The 22,978-nt window shown below is 33.8% G+C and overlaps 1 protein-coding gene across 1 annotated transcript in view; it reads right to left on the minus strand.

The window, feature by feature from the left end:
- WWC1 (WW and C2 domain containing 1) overlaps positions 1-18,971 on the minus strand; it is a 39,705-nt gene extending 20,734 nt beyond the window's left edge. Inside the window, exons 1-9 of the mRNA XM_015819333.1 lie at positions 18,845-18,971; positions 15,366-15,569; positions 14,270-14,346; positions 12,500-12,579; positions 9,984-10,113; positions 9,427-9,573; positions 9,150-9,223; positions 5,742-5,984; positions 396-485 (exon numbers count right to left, since the gene is read on the minus strand). Coding sequence (XP_015674819.1) covers positions 396-485; positions 5,742-5,984; positions 9,150-9,223; positions 9,427-9,573; positions 9,984-10,113; positions 12,500-12,579; positions 14,270-14,346; positions 15,366-15,516 — 992 coding nt within the window. The 5' untranslated portion in view covers positions 15,517-15,569; positions 18,845-18,971. The remainder of the gene's footprint in view (positions 1-395; positions 486-5,741; positions 5,985-9,149; positions 9,224-9,426; positions 9,574-9,983; positions 10,114-12,499; positions 12,580-14,269; positions 14,347-15,365; positions 15,570-18,844) is intronic.
- Between the last annotated feature and the right edge of the window lie 4,007 nt (positions 18,972-22,978).

The raw sequence follows: 22,978 nt of genomic DNA on the forward strand, positions 1-22,978 counted from the left end.
CATTGAGGCCACTTGGAGGTTTTAGGACACAGAAAAACCTCCAAGTGGCCTCAACGATTCTCTAAAAGAATTTGCCTCTTGAAAAAGCACCTTTGAGAGTACAATCTTTGCTGCATATCTTGCAATACAATTTCCAAAAGTGAATTTTTGGAGGGTTACCATTTCAGCTTATTATCCTTATTTTATGAAATACCTGTTAGATACTGCAGAAGATAAGTTGCTATATTATTATTACTAAGCATCCTTGACACTTTTGAATTTCTACTCCATTTCAAAGGATCACCTCTTAATAAGACCAAGTTGCCATTTGTAATGCTAAGGGAAATCATTTTTCCCTTTATGTTCAAAGGCCTTCTTTGGATACAAAACTTTTGTGAGTAGTGTGGGTCACTTACTTTTTCAACTGCAAATGCAACACTGCTACTAATCGTGTTGTTTCCTCTAGTTCATGAGCCAGCTGATTTCTTTTACTGCTTAACTTCAGCCTGAAGAAAATATATACAAAGGCAACATTACAATACTGCTGCTGTGGTGTCCACTGTGGTGTCAAAGAGTGATGGTACCCACAGCCTTTGCAGTTTAAAGATAAGTAGAAGAGGAAAAAAACTACTAACAAAGTAAATTCTCTAGTGCAAATTCTTGGGAACTAGGGAAATAAGTCATCTTCCTTGTGGGGAAGAGGCCAATTGTACAAGACACAAATAGAATCAAATTTTATTTAACAAAGAAGTAGAAACAAGGCAAAATTATTTTAAATAGTTTTTTGCAAAAGAATTGATGGCAGAGGAAATAACAATGTATGGCTACTCAAATCACAAACATCTTATAATAATCTTCATTAAACTAATATATTGGAATAAAAAGTAAGGATCCAAAGATTATTAGAAGTATTCCTATAAAAAGAGGGAACAATTTTCATAAAACACACAAGAGCTTGTATAGAGACAACAACCATAGAAACAATATATTAGATTTAAACACAGAAAAAAATTAAACTGAGCACAGTTCTTAGCTAATTTTTTCTTATTCTGCTAGAGAACAAACAACCCTTGGAACACATGTTATTTCTGTGCCAATTTGTCATACAAATCCTTCTTCCCACAAATTCCAATTTTAATCAAAGCCTGGTGGATTATCTTAGCTGCCCACAACTTCTACCTTAACACATAGTTTATTGCTTGTCTCCCTCTACCAGGGAACTATCTGCTGTTCCATAAACAAAATGCTTTTCCATCCAGAGATGGAAAGCTGAGGGAGAACTTTCCTTTGGCTAAATGTTAAAGGTAAAAAATTGGAGGTGTCTGATAGCACCTCTTCTAATTAGCAAATCTGATTAAAAGATACAAGGTTTCATGAGATGCAGATGACTTTATCAAATTCATAGAGGGGCTAACTGATGTAGCATTTAAACAAGTACACACAGATTTAGAGATGCCTTCACATGCTCTTCCTCTAATGTGACATATGCTATCATTTCTCAGCAATATCCCTCTGGATTCTGTTAGGACAACAACAAATTTTGTACAAAAGAATTAATGAGTATGTTCCACATCAGGACTGAAACAAGAACAAGATAATATCAAAGCATTTCGATTTCTCACTTCCCTCTATCTCAGAACAAGACTTCAACAGCACAATTGAAAGAGAGAAAGACTGTGGAATCCACAGAACTCATATAACATACTTAAAAGGGTTCAAGTTATCTCAAAAGATCTCAGCTAACTTAATGGATGTTAAACACATTACAAATGTTTATTGATAAGGTACTTGTAATCTGTCTCACATGTAACCTACTTCAGCATACTGTGTTTCCCTGAAAGTAAGACCTACCCTGAAAATAAGCCTTAGCTTGATTTTTTGGGGGTGGGCCTAATATAAGCCCTACCCCAAAAATAAACCCTAGTTTTGGGGCAAGGTGCATGCCTAAAAATCAAGCTAGGGTGGGGATGGGGGGTGGAACTGCCTCACGCACCCTGCATCTGCTTACTGTTGCACCAGGCTTTCCATGAATCAACAGCTGTCTCGCCTCACTGGCCCACTTCTTCTGTGGCGCCCCCCACTCGGCCTGCATTTCGCTGTCAGAGGCCTTCTGGAAAGGCCTCTGACAGTGAAATGCAGGCTGGGGAGCACCACGTGTGTCAATCCGGAGCTCCATTCTCAGCTGCAGAGGCGTTTCCTTCAGTCGCAGAAGAAGTGGGCCGGCTAGGCAGGGCCGTCGATGCCACCACTGTGATATGGGACTGTGGAAAAGACATCCCCTGAAAATAAGACCTGGTGCCTCTTTTGGAGGGAAAAAAAAGACCAGGTCTTATTTTCGGGGAAACACGGTAATTGGCTAATTGGTTAATCTCTCTTTCCATCCCTTGCCCTCCACCTTGCCCATTCCCAATTTTAATTCTAAAGCAGTTTTGATATTCTGGTTGTCCTTTAATAAAAATTTCTTAGTTGGAAAAGATACTACCAGATTCCTTCTGAGTTTTGACTCTTTTCCAGAAAAATGAAATCATTCAAGATAAATTTCAAAGAAAGCAAGTAAAGAAAGAATTGTGTAAAAATGTTAATCCTTGTTGTGAGTGTTATTCATTTGGTAGTGTCCTAGATCCTCTGGAAAACAAGGCAGAACAACAGTTACTTTGAGGGCAGTGCTTGCTGTAAGTAAAAATATTCTATTGTGAAACAAGACTATATGCACTATTGTAAATCTGGAATCTGTAACAGACACTTTTCCTGCAGAGAGTTATTACATTTCCATATTCGCACGTTCCTGAAATAGCGAGGCAGCCCTCAGAATCTTTTGGAAGTTGCAAGATCCAGAAGCTTTTACATACAGAGAGCCATACAAAAGCAATCCAAGAACAGCGTGCCAAAAACACGGCAATCTTTTATATGAATGTACCATTTGCTTCATTAAAGGATATTATTTTGATTGCATTGTTAGCTCAAAGACAAAGAGACTTCCAGCATTAAGACTTTATGACTTTTAGATAACAATTAAAAATTAAACACCAAACATATTAGCTATAACTCATTTTCAGGCCACAAATATAAATACTGAAGTGGTTAAATAGAGTCATTTGTTTTCTGGTTAAATAGAAGAATTTGTTTTCAATTCCCAAAACCAATCTGAAACATAACACCTGTCTCTCCCTTCTTTATCTTTCAAAATAGACGTGAGATTTATCCAACTTCAGCCCATATATTGCTATAAAATATTCAGATATATTAAGTATGCATATATATATATATATCGTAATACATTATTTTAATTAACATAGACTTATCATATGTAATTGTAAATGTAATCACTATTGTCTAAAACCTTAGATTATCCATCTGTTTTAATACAAGTTATCAACTGCTGTCAATTTAGTTCCAAATATCAGAGGCAGCAGGACAGTAATTGAAACATAAATATTAAATCTCTCTTTATAATAAGTACCTGGTAAAACATATTTCTGTCAGTATCAGAAATATTTGTTATTTAATTTAAATGGAAACTTTTCAATAAAAATGTACTGTGTGAATCCAGTTGAGCTAATTTGAAAATTAATTGCTCAGAACATTCCAAATTCTAAAAATTACAAGTAAATCTTTAGAGCTGCAAAATCGTCAGGACTCTATTAAATATTGCAGAATATTGGCACCATAAAATGATTTTTATTTCTTAAGCATTCATGTCAGTAAATAGCCAAGATCCTATGAGGCAATCTCTTCCACAATAAGGTAGCTGGTTGTTTAAATTGCTTTGATTATTTTATTATAACCCTAACAAAGACATAAAGTAAAATGGGTGAAAAAATAGTTTTCTTCAACTATTCGCTGTCACCTTGAGAAGTAGCAAAACATAATTTTAGAAAAAAGTTAGGGACATTTAAATATTTTTCTTGTCTAGAAAAGGCATTCCAGCAGTAGAATGTAGAAGAAAAAAAAAGAATATCACGTGACCTGATATTTAGAATTCTAGATATTTCCAGATGGCTGAACAGTTTAATTTATACAGAGAACTGTTTTTAGATCATTTGTGTGAGATGGCTGATGAATTTTCACAAGAAAATGCCTGGCTTGTAAAACTATGCATAACAATTGAATAAAAAAGATAACATGTGCAAATGGCTTTTAGTGAGAATAATCTGTCAAAATTATCACTACAGACTCTAGCAATATCCACCTACATGTACAGTCTAAAAACAGCAATTACACTGAGAATGACCAACTTATTACTACTGCATTTTGCCATGGGACTGTCATTATAGCTGTAACAATAAGGTATTATTACTACATCCAGGCAACCATGACAATTCCATTTAGTAGCCAGCTACTGAACAGAGGATAAATAGCATTTTTATGTTCTTGATGACCCAGCTGTCAGATTACATTCATCCAAAATTTCAGTTTCTATGGGGATAACATTTAAAGAGTAATATCAATTTAAGTGCAGCTATCTTTTTAGTATCTCTGAAGTTCTGAAACACTGTATTTGCCTGGATTTATAGCCTTCTACACAAAAATAATATAATGAATTCAACGCTATTATAACTCAAGATTTAAGTAATTAAAGGAAAAGTGGCAATATCTTGCCTGGATAATTCTATGATACATATTAATTCCTATTTCATGTTTAATATTTTTCTCATTTCTCAGGTGTACATGATTTTTTTTTAGTCTACTTAGAAGATTTCTTAAAAAATATTAGTTTACAAAGCAGGGATCCAACACGCAGGTTCAACATATTGGGATTTTTTTTACATTTTTTTCACATATTGCATATTTTTGCATATTCTTTCAGAAGATTTTTACAATTGTTTTTTTTTTTATTTTAAAATTTATAAATATTCTCAGCTACATACATTTGATTTTATTTGATTCTTGGTCACCCAAAATTTAACAGTCATTTTTTGAATAATGCAATATTCTGTTATCTATGGTCATATTTGCTCTGTTTAAATTCTTCAAAATCCAGCTATCATATATGAACTGCCATCATAAGCTTACCTTCAACAATCTATATTTTTGTCACATTTGGTGAGACAAAAATATTTAGCAATTCTATTTAGAAGTAAGACCAATTTTAAAATTGTATTTCAGATTCAATCTGAGCATTTTTTCCTTTCCTATGGCATTTTTAAATGATCCACTGTTTAATATGTTCACCTCAAGCTATCGGTTAAGGGGCTTCCTATCTCATTCATAGACTCATTTTGTCACAGGAATTTTCTTGAAGGTAGTTTTGCAGATGTTTTTGACCTGGTTGAAAGCTGGATTAATAAGCTATAATACTGCAACAATAAATTTCCATTATAGGATTATAAGGAAACGTCAGCCCATTATAAAGTACTTCTAAGTGGCTTTTGAGTTCTAACTTTCATTAAGCTTGGACTGACAAAAGATATGTTATTCACTGAACCATGTATAATTGATCTGAGAATACATTTTATGGACTTGTGAATAAGATGTGAAACAATAAGCATTACCACATTTTTCACTCCACAAATTCATTAATTTAAACTTAATTAATTATTTATTGGATTTATGTCTTTTGTGATAGTCTACATTTGCTTTCTTTCAGTGTCCAACTCTTTTTTTCTTTCTTTTCTTTCTCAAACCAAAGTATGTATGGCGGTAAAGTTCCACTGTGGTCACTGAAATCCACAGATTAAAAGCCCTAATTTATGAGACTTATTTCATAAAGCATCATCTGCTGACCGTAAGCAAGGCATTAAAACCTCAAATGATTCCCATACCTTTCTGTTAAAGCTTTGCTCTGTGTATCTCTTGCAGTCTGAAGGTCTTCTTCTAAACGCTTTCTCTTCATCTCCAGTTTTTCTATATCAGTCTGAGTCCATTTTCCTGGGCTAATGAACCGCATTTCTTTTAGAAGTTCCTCCTTTTCATTTATTAACATTAATCTGTCTCGTTCAGAATCAAGTACACCAGGCCAGGCCTCACTGTCCAATTTAGCCAGCTGTATTTTTAAGTTTGCTATTCTGTGAAAGGGGAAACAAAAAACCAAAATAACTAATTTTGCATTTGATAGGTAAGTTCCTATGATAACACCATTTTTTATTATTAAATAATATTAAAGAGTAAAAAATATTCTTCAGTGTAAACTCCCTTTTTTCTTTGACAATAACAATACGAAATAAAACTTAGGATGTAAAAATCAGTGACTACTTTAAGCCTCTGCAGCGGGCCATTTTGTCCTGCAGACTGCAATTTATTATTTTTACCAGAATTGCTGACTGGATCTCTACTGACATACAGTGTCATGTCAAGGTTTTGGCTGGTGCTTTGCAGAAAATCTGTATTTAAAGACATGTCTCTATAAACAAGTGGCTTTGTTCCTATAGGATACATTTAATTAATTTAAATTCTGTAATTAATAGAAATCCATCCACTGAAATTTTCTTTGAAGCCATTTTAAAATTGGGCTCTAGTGAATAATTATTAAAGGCATTAATATGTAATCTGTGAATTCCTTAGCGCCTGTGTAAAAAGTATGTTCTAAGAGGATTTCTCAGCTGTAATTTGTTAACTTCTGTCATTTACCAGCCTGTATGCAATAATATATCAGCTTGGTACTCACAACTCTTTCAGGAGAAGCAGTAATATGAAAAGCACAGGAGTATAAAATTATATGATAAATAAATCAAAGTATGAAGAAATCTTTTTACATTAACTTTATTCACCATATCTCTTCAGACCTTTTTATCTTTGCAACTGTTCTTTTCTCCATTGTACCTATTTCATTCATTGTCTTTGACTTTGTGAAACTTCACAACTGCATTATTTTGCTTTTTTCTTTTCATTTTGAAAAGGGCATACAGCATGTATTTCTGACTACAAAATTATGCTTTGGGGCGGGTAGGAGTAGAAATGTAGCACCTGACTGCAATTTATTTAATTGAGTGCATCTCTTCCCAGGAGTGCATGGCACCTGAAAAAGGCAGAAATGTGATCCTAGGGGGAAAAAACCACACAACTACTTTAAAGGAGTTGCAGATAGGTACTAAACTGTACTCCAGGTGTACTGAAACAGCTTGTCATTGAAGTCTTATTCTGTACTATACCACACTGCTTATGAAAAGAAGCAAAGTTTTTTAGAAGACAGTGATAAGCTTCGCTTCACTCTTTTATGATTTGAAAATCACCTGGAATAAAAATATAATTCAATCTATTTAAGACTCATTCATTGGAAATTATAGTGTGTGTGTGTATATGTATGTCTCTTTGTGTGTATATGTATGTATGTATGTATGCATGCATATTTGTATGTTTGTGTTTTTAATATCTGAAGCATGATATCATCTTCTTTCTCTTTGGAACTGCTAACCACAGATTTTCTCCAAGAGGATTTTCCCCCAACCTGACCCTTCAGGTCTTCCAATGGTGCTCCAATGGACTGCACCTCATTACAGTTTGTTGTCTTTTTCTGTTTCTTTTCAGTTTTGCTAAAGACAACTGGGAAAACTAGGAAGAACTAGATTTTCCAACAATAACTCAAGAGAGTTGGGTTTTCGCATAATGTCTTAAATCTATGATAATGTCACCCTGATTAATATGATAATCAGTGAGAAATTCACTGAGAAATGTGAGTTGATATTTTGTGTTAAGGATAGAAGGATCAAGGATACATTCCTTCCTTCCTTCCTTCCTTCCTTCCTTCCTTCCTTCCTTCCTTCCTTCCTTCCTTCCTTCCTTTTTGTTATCCATGCTATTCTCCCTGTGAAAACTGGGGCGGACATATGCAGGATCTCAGGAAGAGACACAGTTGCTTTAAAGACTTGCAGACAGATGCTAAATTTACATTCCTGAACGTAGAATGTAAATATCTGAAATACATTTTCTAGATATTTCTGATGCCTTACACAACCTTATAACTTGCTGTAAAAGGATGTGTACGTAGCAATAAAACTATGAAGATGTAATTGATTTTCATATAGGATTGAAACAAGCACTCTTGAATTGTAATCTATCTATAATATCTTGTCTGTCTGTCTGTCTGTCTGTCTGTCTGTCTGTCTGTCTGTCTGTCTGTCTTTCTGTCTATCTATCTATCTATCTATCTATCTATCTATCTATCTATCTATCTATCTATCTATCTATCTATCTATCTATCTATCTATCTATCTATCTATCTATCTATCGTCAGCTATGGTGGTATTCCAAATATATATATATATATTTCTGACCAATACATGTTATATTTTATATTAGAATGTTAGAATAGATGCCCTGAGGTAAGATGGCTGGTCAATAAATTTTCTAAATAAATAAAAAAATGTTGTCAGTTGGAGGAAGTACAAAGAGAGTTGGGTACTGCAACAATAGAAATTATTTCTAACTCAAAGATTTCCTAACACCAATTCTGTAATTATCCACTTTATTTTTTTTTCTAGAAATGATAAATATTGTTGATAAAACTACATGAAAAATTGTGCACATTTTTTTTCAAAACTTTTAAAAATGGTAAATCTCAGAAATATTGGCATAATACTTCCGAAGTCTGAAACCTATTCTCAGAAAAAGGAACTAAAAAGATCCTGTTACCAGATTTTATATGACTTTTTGGTTTTTTTGGAGAGTATTGTGGGGACTTTAGAAATTTGTTTTATAAAATATAGTGGGGGGAGAGAGAGAGAGAGAGAGAGAGGGAGGGAGGGAGGGAGGGAACGAACTTGACCTAGCAGTATAAAAAGACAAATAAAGGTACAAGGACTGCTTACCATGCCCTTTAATCCTTACAAAACAGATGTTCTGCTACTCTAAATATACCATGTCAACTTAGGCTGCTTCCTTTTTTATTTTTATAAAAAAATTAAGAGAGTGCAATATTTTCTTGTCAAAATCAGAGTGGACTATGCATCAGCATTAAAGAAAAGGCTATCAGGTCACCATTATTGTTTCACAATTCTTATAATATAAAGGCACTTTGTTTACAACTAATTAACTGCAACTGACAAAAATGTATGAAAAGCATATAGATGCATAACAGCATATAAAATATAGATGTAGATACAGTACATGAATAAGTTATCTATTTTTAGAAAATGACAACTTCGTTGAACAGATTTTGCCAGAAATAGATTCTTTTATGGTAAATATCTGTTGCTTTCTGAATTGCCAGGAACAACAAAGAAAAACTTAATTACCTTCGCTTAGCATCTTCGTATTGGAGACGCACTCTTACTTTCTCAGCCAAGTGATTATTGCAGCTCACAAAAAACTGACAAGAGAAAATGTTAATCGTTATAACAGTCAAAATTTACAAGAATTCAAAGACAATTTTTTTAAATTAACTTTGTTTTTAAAAAAAATATAAATATTATGTAAAACAAATATATAGATAAGTGCTATAAACATCTGTACATTGAATCTATGAAAAATCACCAGGCTATTAAAGAATATGCTTAAAAATGGGATACATACATTTCCAGAAACATCTGTCTGGGAGCCAGCATCCAGGTACGTCCTAGGTAAAGAGCAATGGGAACTTCCCAAGGAAGTGCTATTGGTCCACAAGTCTGAATGTGATCTTTTAATTGCCACAAAATTAGCTTTTAGTCTGGCAAGACTCTGGAATGAGAAGAAAGAACATCTAACATCTTATTGCCTTCTCATTGCCATCTTGTTTTGAAGGAAACACTTAAAAGTAAGGAAAGCAACAAAGGGATAAACACTTAAAAATTAGTGATTTGCATAAATCTGAAAGGACATTTAAAATCAAATTTATTTATTTTTATTAAATGGGTTTCTTTTATTAAAGCAGAAGTTAGGTTATAGAGGGGGAGTTATTTCACCTATTTTACTTTACAGAAGATTATCAATAATGAGAATGGTTGATTTTTAACCAGCATTTCTGTATAAACTTAATTTTATGTGTAGGTTAAAAATAAATATTTCTGTACTTGCGGCAACTCATAATGTATGCTCAGAACTTTTTAACTGTATGCTAGGCACATTATTTCACTAAACTGATTTCATACCTCAATAAGATCTCGCTTTTCTTGCTCTCCTGAAGTGATAGCCTTCTTGATAGCTTTCATTTCATTTAAAATGGCTTGTGCTTCATCAAGTTTATATCCACCTTGGGTATCAGACATTTTCATATCAATTCTTTAGATAAAAGGAAAGAGAAACCATTACTCACTATAAGAGAGTTAAGAAAAGGAATAAATCGATTAAAATGAAGTTGGATTGGGGTTTTTGAGCTGTTGATTTTCCATCTACTGGAGAGCTGTATATTGATCAAATTTTTATGTGTTAACTTCCTCTGTTGCAAATTGATGTACTGAAAAATATGACTGAACAAGTATAGAAATGATCAATTTCCAGGAAAAAAAAGATTAAATTACATTCACATGGGACTAAAATTTATCTTGTTTTGATAAGATGGCCCAGTACATGTTCACGAAGATATATGTGAGAAAGCCAGAGAGCACATAGAATTTGCATTTTATTCATTAGTATGAGGAAAAGAGAATCTATGTCATTTTCTTGCAGCATTGTCATTTCCTAGTTGGTCCTAGTCTAAAGTTGACTGAACCTTAGGTTAAAGCTTGATACACAACCAATTTGCTCTGAACTTCAAGAAACAGATCTCAAAAATGGGAAGATGATATCAAAATACAGGTCAGGGGGTATTTGTGTGGTTGTAAAAACTACTGAAAAATATAGCTCCCATGAGCAATTTCTAATTAGTTTGTGTTATGCATGTAGTTCTGGAGGGTTTTTAAACAAGTTTCTAGGTAGCACATTACATCTATTAATAGCATAAATATTTTGAAAATGTGTGGGATCACTTAGGTCTCAAAGGTTTTATTGCAGATTGTAATGACCCTGGATATGTAATGTACCTCTATATTTGTTGACAGAAAAAAGTATGGATTCTTCCAATCTGCAAATAACTTCATATTTAATAATTTCTACCACACGTTTATAAAGTTTTGTTTAGTTTTATTTGATACTGATTCCAAATCAATACAGTTTATCAACTGAGGGATAAACATAATAAAGATGGAAAGAATCACTTGAAACAATTTGGGAAAATGTTTAATACTAGATATTGCTCTGATTTTTTTTTTCTTAGTGTAGAAAGAGAACTAAAATATTTACATTAAATAGGCAGGAATCAGGTTTACTTGTCATACTCCTAATTGATTCTACAGCAATATAACAATATAACAAAAACACTAAGTCAGAAAAATAGTATGTCCAAAATAACATGGTCCATTAATATTATCAAATAGTAAAATGCCAGAACACTAATACACCAGTTCTAGTCCCCCTGACATTTTATGAATAGAAATTAAAGTCTTTATGTATATGGAAATTCTCAATCATCCAGTTCTTGTTGTCCCAAAGGTGCTTTTCTAAAAGGCAGCTGGATTTTCTTGGGTTTTTTCCTTGAAAAGCTGTTAAAATTGAGCAGCTCTGTCTCAATATAAGGGGAGGGATACAACACCACCGATCTTCTATATAAAACACCGCCTGTTCAGCAGTCTCAAGAAGGTTCCACAGCCATTTGCACTCTGATTCAGGTGACTCTGAGTATACAGATAAACCCCCAACTGGCCTCAACCCCTCTTAGAATGCTAACAACCATATGAATATAAATCCTTCCATTCCCCACCATTCAGTCAGAACTGAAGAAGCTTCTTGGATGAGAAGTGAAACATTTTCCAAGAAAAAACCAAGAAAGTCCAGTTGCCTTTTGGAAAAGTGCCTTTGGGATAAAGCCATTGTAAAAACTGCAGATGAATGCTAAGCTTTAATATGACATCAATGTATTAAGTATATTGGATGTAATCCTATGAAAGGAAGAGACTCCTTTAAATCCAGCTTAACTCCTGGTCATTGCATGGTCATGGCTATGCAATGTTTTCTTGGCAACCATATGGAACTTGTTTGCCATTACTTTCTTTACTTGGATCCCCCCCCCCCAGTTTTGAGTTGACCTGAATTTTCTTAATGAGTTCTTATCCAAGTAGAAATCAGAGCCAGCAATATTTATCTTACGTACAGCCAAGGTTGGTAGATTGCCATCCCTGTGACTTTTAACTATATTAAAAACAAACTTAAAATTCAATGAATTCTGGTGCAGTTTATCTTCATTTCCCCCTATTTGTCTCATCTCTACTCTTGTTTTGTAGTGCAGTCTATCATATAACATGCAAAGCCTGCATACTTCTCTACTTCCTGTTCCTCAAACTTTTTACCTTTTTTGTGTCCAGAGGCTGTTTTCTTTGTATAATACTCACAATTTCTTTAATTTCAATTTGCCAGTCAATCATGACAATATACATTTTTCAACTAGTCAGAAATGTATATAAATGAAATAGATATAGATAGATAGATAGATAGATAGATAGATAGATAGATAGATAGATAGATAGATAGATAGATATAGACAGACAGACAGACAGACAGACAGACAGACAGACAGACAGACAGACAGACAGACAGACAGACAGATAGAGGGAGCTGTTATTTGTTAACTTACTTCTTCAGTGTTTGAAAACCATGTTCCTTATATTGGAGTTCCTGTCTCATGTGAGCAACTTCTCTTTTGAGTTTATTAACCTATAAATAAGTGAAACAAAATGCTTTATTTTAGCCAATATGTACTGTTATTTCTTTTAAAAAACATCAAGATTCAAAGAAAATAGCATGCCCATATAAAGCTTTGCTAAAGCTGCCCATCTTCCTAGTATTAGAGTTTAACTTCCTTCAGTTCATTGATAACCACAAATTGAGTCTTTCAGTTTGAGACCATAATTAGTCCACCAGACTTCTCCATACTGAGCACCAGGTCTCTCTCCTGCAATTTTAGCTACTAGTATATTTCTTTTTCTTTCCTAGCTGTTTGTATCATCATCTAATAACCTCATTTAATGACCACAATTAGGACTAGCATCTCCACTGCTAAGCAACACAGTTATTAAGAGAGATATCACATGGCCACAATTTTACTGCTACACTTCTCCCTTGACTCTTCATTTGAAAGCCGGTTGTGAATGTAGCAGATAGTGATTATATAGCCACAGGGCTGTTGTGCAAACTATTCAAATGTTTATCATGTGATTACAGGGATGCTGCAACAGTCCTAAGTACAAGGACCAGTCATAAAGTTACTTTTTCACTGTAGTCGTAATTTAAATGGTCACTAAACAGGGCAGTCATTAATCAAGGACTATCTGTAATGTAATGTAGTGTTTACCTATGCAGATAAAATAGATTTTAGGAGATTTAAATAAAGTAAAACATTTCTATGAATTATTTTTAGACAGGCATATTGAAATATAATTAGTTTTGTTATATTTGTAATATAGGCTAAAGAAGCACAAAATGACACCATACACTTTTTGGCACTGCCTTTATTCTACCTGTTGGTCAGATCCACTTTGAAGTATTCCTATGCAGAAAAACAAGGTGCCTTATCTTGACATCTCCAGTTGAGAAGATGTGTTGTAGTAGACTCCAGTATCTCCAGATGTCAAGATGTGTTGTGGTGGATTGTAGTATCTACCCATTTCACTTTAATAAACAAATTCACACACAGCTGACATTCGAAAATCAACAGATGAGAACTGCATTAAAGGTCTGCTTTGTCAAAGCAATTATAGTGAAGCACTCCCTGGAAGCTTTGCACAGGTCTATATGAAACTTTGTATTTAGTCAGGTTCCTTATCAACGATCTTTGATCTTGACAAGTTTTAAGAGCTGCTGACAGATACTAAGTCAGAATTCCAGACAGATATAAAAAAGGTACTTGTTTTGATTCAAGCCAAGGTTTCCATATACATCACTATGAAATGTAATGGGGAAGTTGAGGTTTCTGTGTTTTTCAATTTATGAATCCAACAGTTTCATGATTACATGACTTAAGACCAACATGTGAATGTCACATAAATAATAGATTAAAAATAAACTGAATCCTTATGATACTTCACTTAGAAGGAAACAGCCAACAATAATTTGAATAAATATTTTACAATGTAAAACATTTATTTCAGGATATTCTATTAGTAAAAGGGATCCTTAACTTGCTTTCTTTTAATATGGGTATGGGGAACCTATACCCTGATATTGCTTAGTCATATATTCCAGTATGGGTAATAGTGAAATATGCTGGGATTTGTAAGTCACCAACGTTATAAAGCTCTGGTTCCTTAGTTATGTACAAATCGGCAAATGGAAGGATTATATTATACAGCATGTGGAAGTTTTTTTCTTTTAACTTAAAAAGAAATTAAAAATCATTTTATCTTACCCTAGATTTTGTGGTAGCAATTTCAGCTTTAAGAATTTCTGGATCATATTTTGAGCTAGATGATGAACTGGAGGCTACTACAGTAAGAGAGAAAAATGAAAGAAAAACAGCAAAAAGGTTAAGAAAATGGGAACAAATACAAGATAAAAAAATATTTTTTTAAAGTAAAAGCATTTTTCCACATTTTTAGATGGATATCTTAAGTATTTCAAAATAGAAGAGATGGTAGGGAGCTTTATCAAAATTAAGCTGTTTTATTTATTTCCCCCTTTTAAACATATTCTGAAGTTCCAGTGCTGTTTTCTAAAAGAAAACCATATAGAGGTATTACATGTATTAGAACAGGTAATTAAAAAAAATAGAGTAGCTTAAACCTTTCATTTTCCAAACTATTTTCATTAGAATAGTAGAACTGAATAGTAAAAAGGAAAACATACAAACAAATACAGGTAAAAAATGGATAAAAATACAGTGGATGGTGTGACTATACAAAATACAGTGTTACAGTTAGCCCTTGTTTAGTGACCACAACTGGGAACATGGTTGTTAGTTAAGTGGTCACTAAATAAAATGGTAATTGTGCTTATAATCTCATTTCAGCTTTCCTTTGCTTTTTAGACCTACAAAGGTTATAAATGTGGGATAGCTTGCAAAGTTACTTTTTCATCATCATTTTAATTGTGAATGGTCACTTTATGAGGTAGTCGCTAAATGAGGACTACCTGTACATGAGATGAGGAAAAGGGGCATTGTCTTACCTGAACACCTTTTCTCAGCATGATGATGGAGAATCCACTAGTGGGTTGTCTTAATCTTCCTGGACCAGGAAGATTAAGACAACCCACTAGTGGATTCTCCATCCAATCATGCTGGAAAAGCAAAACTTTATGGAATGGAACCTGCATATTGGGGATAAAATGCTCTTAGATTGCATGAAGGATTTTTCCAAGATTTGTTAAGAGGGAAAAACAAAAAAAACCTGTTATTCTCTCATTTCTGAAAACATAAAATCTAGTTTTTAAGGCCAAAACTTGCTCTCAGAGGAAAAATAAATGACACATTCTTATATTCATAAATTATAATTTAAGACACGTACAGCTGGTCTGAGATCCCAGTTTACGTTCCCAGACATCATGAAGTTGCTTGTATTCCTGCTGGGCCAATTCAAGCCTCTGTTGCTTGACCTGGTAAACCTCCTTCTGCGCAGTTAAGGCTTCTTGGGCCAATACAAGGTAGTCCTTCAGCATGTGTTCTTGTTCCTGACGCCATTGTACTCGTGGATCCTCTATCTGGGTTCTTTCTTTAAACAAGAATACAACAAGCTAGAGATAAATGTAACATAAACTACTATTTGGCCCATGATAGAAGTTTATTATTTTGTGATTTTTTTTATGGCATAAGGTCTACTAAAGACAAAGTTTTGCTATGTGTTGAAAGGACAAACGGGCTTGTCTCTTGTTTATTCCAATCAAGACAGTCCACCTAGTAGTTAAAATGACACCCTTATATATTGCTTAATGCAAGTATCCATGCAGAAAATGATAATAATTTTGGACAAATGAATCAGCTTCCTATTACACAGTAATCTGTATTTTAAGTTAACTATGAATAATAAAGTTATACACGGACGACGTATCAGACATGACAGAAAACTAATGCAGTTCCTTCACATCTCTGAAGTATTTCTGCTCTTTTGCTGTCATTGTTGAGCAGAAATACTTCTGCAGAACCAGCATCTCTTTACTGACAGCCAGGCTGATGAGTTACTACTCATAAACCAGCCATTAATCAGGATTCAGATGACAAGGCTGTAAGCCAACAACACATAAAATTTTCAGACCTTCAAAAATTAAAGCATTATATGGCCAGTGATCTGAATGACATGTACACCACACTATAATAAAAGGTGTTTTTTTTAAAAAAAACCAAAACATTATGTGATTATGGTCATATACTTGGTTCACTATCCTAGCAAAGTTTGTCGGATAAGCTATACACATGGATTCTTATATAAATCAGTTTAAAACCCCCAAATGATTATATTAATGTAATATGCTAATTGAAACAAAAAAAAAATCACATTATATCTCTGATCAAGTTAACTCTGTACTTATTCCCTTTAAATAGTGAAATACAACAACTTAATATTGAAAGTGAAAAAGAGTGCTTATAGTCTGTTATCTTTTTCTTTAAAAAAAAAAAAGCTTCCTCTGGTGATATTGGTCTATCTTCCAAGAAATGGAATAAATTGAAACATTAGTCACAGGCCTCTAGGCTACGTGGCCTGAAGACTGCTTCATTATCACCATCATCATTATCATCATCATCATCTTTTAAACACCAAAAAAGCAGCACAGGTTGTGAGAACCCAATCTCTCTAATATAGAATTGAGGAAATTGCCAGATGAGGCATCCCATAGAACAGAGGTCTACAACCTCTGGGCCATGGACCAGTACCGGTCTGTGGCTTGTTAGGAGCCAGGCCACGCAGCTGGAGGTGAGTGGTTAGCGAACAAGCAACCATCTGCAGAAAAAAATTGTCTTCTGTGAAACCTGTCCCTGGTGCCAAAATGTTTGGGGACTGCTCCCGTAGAAGAAAAATGAGAACATCCAAAATAGGAATTGAGAGGACTCTTGGAGAACTTTTAGGCAGAGAGATTTGAGATGCCCAGCCATTCACCATAAGTTATGTTGCATTCTATAAGTTTATGATAACTTGCCTTCTAGAAATTTACTTTATGATTCCAACCTACACAATATAATGTGAATATGTATTTCAGGACTACATATAACTTAATATATATAATATATATATATAACATGTTACTATTCCTCAGACATAAAACCTTTAAGATTTACATAGATGTGTTTATGTATGTGTGCGTGTGCTATGTATACTTCTGGATAAACTGAGAGTGTTAGGTACCAAAATGCATTCCCCCAAATTGAGTTCATTTTATCCATTGTTCATTGATACATTTATATGGGAGTATACACAGTATTAATTTTTCTATAATTTCTAAATAGATATCTGTTAATGTCTATATTTTACTGAATCTTTTATTTAGAACAAATAGTTAAGAATAAGGGGAAATGAAGTTGTGATGACTACAAAAAGAAGTTGGATTATCTCGTGAATCTCTATTACTTCTCATTTGTGATAGACAGAAATTCCAGTAGTTTTATAAGAAAAGTATGTATGTGATGCATATAAGAAATAATTGAAATGGTGTTCCATTCTGTTTAGTGAGCAAGTGGGGTGAATTAAATTGTGTACTTCTGAAAATTCTATGGGAGAAAATCTGTCTGAAAAGTTAGAAACATACATTTCTGCTTTTCATCAGCTTTAAATGCTCTTGGCTAAATTACACTTGAGATGCCTAGCTACCACAGAATAAATTATTAATATGATTGGGCTCTAGGATAACAAAGAAATCTAATCTGCATAATTTAGGAGTTCCTTAATATTTAACAGAAAACTCTTGCACAAAGAAACCATTACAGGATTCAAGCAAACAAGAGGAGCTTCTTTAGGACTACATGGTCTATAATGAAGAAAGACATTCGCAGGCTGGGTGCTTGCGAAGACTCAACATTCTATAATGTACTGCCTTTTGTATAATTTCGACATGAAGTTTGGGCTTTTAGTTATGGTTAATTCTAATTCCCTGCCTTTCAGTTTTATTAAAATAAATAATGCTCAATTATTGCTCAAAAATAGCTTCTGGAATTCTGGAAGTGTAGCACCAATATCTCTAGATGGTACCAGTTTGCTAAAGGCTGAATTAGCTCTTTTCAGGTAGATCACATTTTAGCCTTCCAGAACTGGGGTTAACAGACTGAAAAGCTATGAATCCTAAAGAGATATAGAAAACTCTTTTCTTCCATCTAGTGGTAATTCAAGATCCTCAATCAACTGTGGTTCCTGGTAAAATCAAACAGAATGGTTTTGGCCATCAATTCCAAAAAATATATGGAGGAAGAACAAATAGGTTGAGAGGAAGGAGAAGACTGAGGATGTTTTAACTGGATGCAGCTACTAAAACTCTTAAGAGGTGAGAAGTTTAAGAACCAGAAACAATGCATGATGTGGTATATATAGATATAATGGAAGCTAGGATGGTTTACAAGGACAGAAGGATATGAGTGACAGTGAACGGTGTTAACCTAAATTTAATTAAGTTTCCTTTCTTTTTCTTATCCCATGAATTTAATTTCTTTAGCTTAATTCTTCTTCTTCTGTGCTCTGCATATTTTTTCCCACTGGAAAAGAATTGCATGCTGGTTTATTCACACGGGTGTGTAAAAAGCATCATTTAAAAACCAAAGCTACTCTAAGGTAGATCACACTGCATGTCATAAAATATTTTAAAATTAAACTAATTAACATTTAAAAAAAATATACCACCTAAGTAAATCTTTAATATCATTCCATAATTATTTTGAAGCTACATTTTATCAGACTTCATGTTCTGAAACATCTATTCTTTATAATTTTTAATTTATGCTCAGCACTAATGAATGCTATATATGAAAGCCACTTATGCATTAAATATAAAATCATGTTACACTTACTAGTGTTGTGGTCAATGTAATAGATTCCAACCTGAGGATCATAAGCCTCTTCCCATCCTAATGGCAATTCATCACTTATGCAATCAGCAAAGGTAAGTGGTTTAGTATACCTGAAATGGAAAATGTATTATGCTTCACATGAAATAAGAAGAAATAACAAACAAAATCAATGGCAGTCTTCTCCTATTCATCATTAAAAGAACGAACATGTGTAGTGAGTCTGTATACATCAAAGCCTTATTTTTCATTAAAAATATCTACGAATTTGCTTTTACTGAAGATGGAATCTTAGTCATTTCTAGATGATAATTTGTGCTTGGTTTCCACTTGTCCTATTTTTAGGGAAGGCTGTAGTGACGACAGTAGGCTTGCAGCTTCAAAGAACCCTGGAGTGAATAGATTATAGATAGATAAAGACTGGACTATAGCATTGAGATGGTACTGATCACTCTTGTCTAGTAGGAACACGAAGGGGGTATTGTATCCATTATAGTTCTCTTGGATCTTCAGCAGTCTTCATTATCAACCATTGTAGCCTTCTAGATAGGCTCATGGATTTGGGAGTGGCGGACATAATTTTACATTAATTCTCCTCTTTCTTCCATGGCCAGTTCCAGACAATGTTGTTTGGAAGCAAAGATCCAGTGCTAGACCTTAGGGCTCAACTGTCTCCCCACTACTTATTTGAAGCCACTAGCTAAAGTCAATTATTTGTACTAGCTTGGGTATAACCAATATGCTAATGATAAACAGCTGTATAACTTTGCTCTTTGTGTGTTCCATCACAATGACTGAATACCTGAAGACTGTGGAGGGCTGGATGGAGAAGAATAGACTTTGATTCAAGTCTAGCGAGACCAGCTGGCTGTAGTAATCTGGGGGTGGCCATGGGAAGAGATGAGCTAAATAAAATGTCATAATGGGAGCTATGATTGAAACTCCACATGTGATGCACATTTTAAAAAGTGGCGCTTTTTTGACTTCAATGGCTGCAGCCATCATCCTGACTTTTTTCATTACTCGAGCAGATATCCCTGCTCCAGTATGAATAGTTTGGGCAAACTTTGACCAATGCAGCACAAGTATAACTACAGCTCAGTTTTACCCCAATCTATTGTGTACCTTTCAAGCCAAAATACTATTATTTCCATCTCTCCAGCTAGGATGTATAAGTAATATATAGAAATACCACAATGCATATCTGTGCTCTATACAATATTAATCACTTCCAAAAGTGAGGGGCATACATGTGTGTATATGAAGCATATGAAGAAACTGTAATAACTGATAAATATAAGAAATAATAAAACATGTGGACACTAGGTTCAGAATAGCCCAAAGTCACAATATAGAAGACAACTTTAAGTTTTATCCTGGTTATCTGAAAATAGAATGCAAGGCCTTGTGAGGTTCTTTGGTAGGTCAATCCTGAAAAAAATTATGTCCACTTTCATGGTTATTTTTAATATAGATTATCTAACTATATGTTTCTTAAATAATATAACACAATTCTGTTACAATTTCAATCAGAATAGAGCTGTAAGGGACTTCTAGTCCAACCCCCAGCTCAAGCAGGAGATCCTATACCATTTCAGATAGGTAGCTGTCCATTCTTTTCTTAAACACCACCAGTGATGAAGCACCTACAACTTCTGAAGGCAAGCTGTTCTACTGGTTAATTGTCCTCACTGTTAGGAAGTTTCTCCTTAATTCTAGGTTACTTCTCTCCTTGATTTAGTTTCCATCCATTGTTCCTTATCTTGCCTTCTGGTGCTTCGGGAAAATAAGTTGACCCCTTTTCTTTGTGGCAGCCCCTCAAAGACTGGAATACTGTTATCATGTCACTCCTAGTCCTTCTTTTCTCTAGACTGGCCATACCCAATTCCTGCAACCGTTCCTCATACATTTTTGTCTCCAGGTCCTTAATCATCTTAGTTGCCTTTCTTTGCAATTTTTCCAAAGCTTCAACATCTTTTTTGCAATGTGGTGACCAAAACTGGATGCAGTAGTCTAGGCGTGGTCTTACTAAGGGTTTATAAAGCAGTACTAATACTTCACATGATTTTGATTCTCTGCCTCTGTTTATACAACCAATTGTATTAGCTTTTTTGGCAGCTGCTGCACACTGCTGGCTCATGTTTGTGATCCACTAGATTAGGACTCTAAGGTCCCTCTCACAGTTACTGTTTTTGAGCCAGGTTTTGCCTAATCTATACTTGTACCTTTGGTTTTTCCTGCCTAGGTGTAAAACCCAGCTTTCCTTCACATTCAATTTCATGTTGTTGGATAGGGCCCATTGTTCAAGTCTGTCAAGATCTTTTTGGATCCTGAGCTTGTCTTCTGGGGTGTTGGATATTCCTACCAGCTTAGTGTCATCTGCAAATTTGATGAGATGCCCTCTATTCCCTCATCTAAGTCATTTATGAAGATATTGAAGAGTACTGGGCCTAAGACTGTTTATTTCCTTCCATGTAGATATAGTACCATTAAGGACTACTTGTTGAGTATGGTTTGTCAAACTATTACAAATCCATCTGGTGGTGATGTTTTTCTTGCTTACCAAGAAGTAGATTGTGATCTACTTTGTCGAATGCCTTGCTGAAGTCTAAATATACTATGTCCACAGCATTTCACTGGTCTACTAATTTAGTCACTCTGTCAAAGAATGAAATAAGATTGGTTTGGCATGATCTGTTTTTAACAAACCCATGCTGGCTACTAGTTATAACTTTATTTTTTCTAGATGTTCACAGATCTGTTTTTTTATTATTTTTCCAGTATCTTCCCAGGTTTTATTTTATATTATATTATTGTTACTGTTATATTGTATTATTACATATTCCCTAATTTTCCCTATGGGAAGCGTTTGGTGTTTCCTTGGTGTAAATATGTACCATGTAATACAGAAATCCTTTTTTACATCATTGTTTACAGAGCATCACCTGTAAACTTACTCTCACCTAAGCTATGTAGATGTTAGACTTGAAATCCAAGCCAACTACAATGTATTCTCCTTCCTCTTCAACATAATTTTCTCCTCTATTCTCATTAAAGCTCACCTGTTCTTTTCTCATTATTCAGTCTATGATTTATCACCATAAAGCTAAATTCAAATCAAAAGAAAACTTATGAGAAAAATGTTGACATAACAGTTCCTAAATGAGTGGCCCATGGGGACACTGCTTTACTTTCATATTTTCCAAGATTATAAATGGTGTCCATGTTTTCTTTATCAAAAAGAAAACTCTTTAGTTTTTTTTTTAAAAAAATCTTCTTTTCCAGGAACAATATCAATAACATGATTTTAAGTTACTTTATTTTTGCTATCATATTAATTTATTTATACGATGTCTTTTTTAGAACATAATTGAGCCATTGATTTATCTTGATTGTTATACTGGATAGGTGGATTTTTACATTTTTTTTCTGTGAGACATCTGACAGTTGAGGATTTTTTAAAAAAATCTTAATTAAGATACTTGTTGTTAATCAAGATTTTAAAACTAAGCTTTATCTCTCATTTACATATCATAGAAACTGCAAAGCATTGTTTAGATTCTGTTTACCTTTGATGAATTGACTTGCAACAAACAACTCTTAACAATACTGTCAAGACAGACTGCATTTCTGCAGCACCTTTGATATATCACTGTGCTTTCTCAGTTAAAAAATTATTCAGAATCATGTTTCATCTAACCATTTCAGGCCATCCCATCAAGTACAGCACCAATTGCTTTTCCTTTAATTTATCTCCTCTTCCTCCTTCTCTTCCACAATACAGCATAAATCAAACAGTATAATTTTTCTTGAGGTATTTTTATTGCACTTTTCCCAATATGCAGCACAGACACGATAACTATTGCATTGTCACTTTTTTTCTTCCATCTAAAATTTATATAATGAATTGTATATATGCTTGTATGTATGACTTATATACTTTACACTGCATATCATGAATTATTTAATAAATGAAATAATAACTTATTTATAAGCCATATAATCATGATTTTATACAAACAGTTAAAAAGACATGTGTTTTTGGTAAATGTGATTTTCAGGAGCAAAACTGCAATAGTTTTTATTATGACAAAAATACACAATCCATTTCATATGCATATATTTAAAAATGTTTGC

Source organism: Protobothrops mucrosquamatus, unplaced genomic scaffold (genome assembly GCF_001527695.2).
Source record: "Protobothrops mucrosquamatus isolate PMUCROS unplaced genomic scaffold, P.Mucros_1.0 scaffold898, whole genome shotgun sequence".
NCBI classification, from domain to species: Eukaryota; Metazoa; Chordata; class Lepidosauria; order Squamata; family Viperidae; genus Protobothrops; species Protobothrops mucrosquamatus.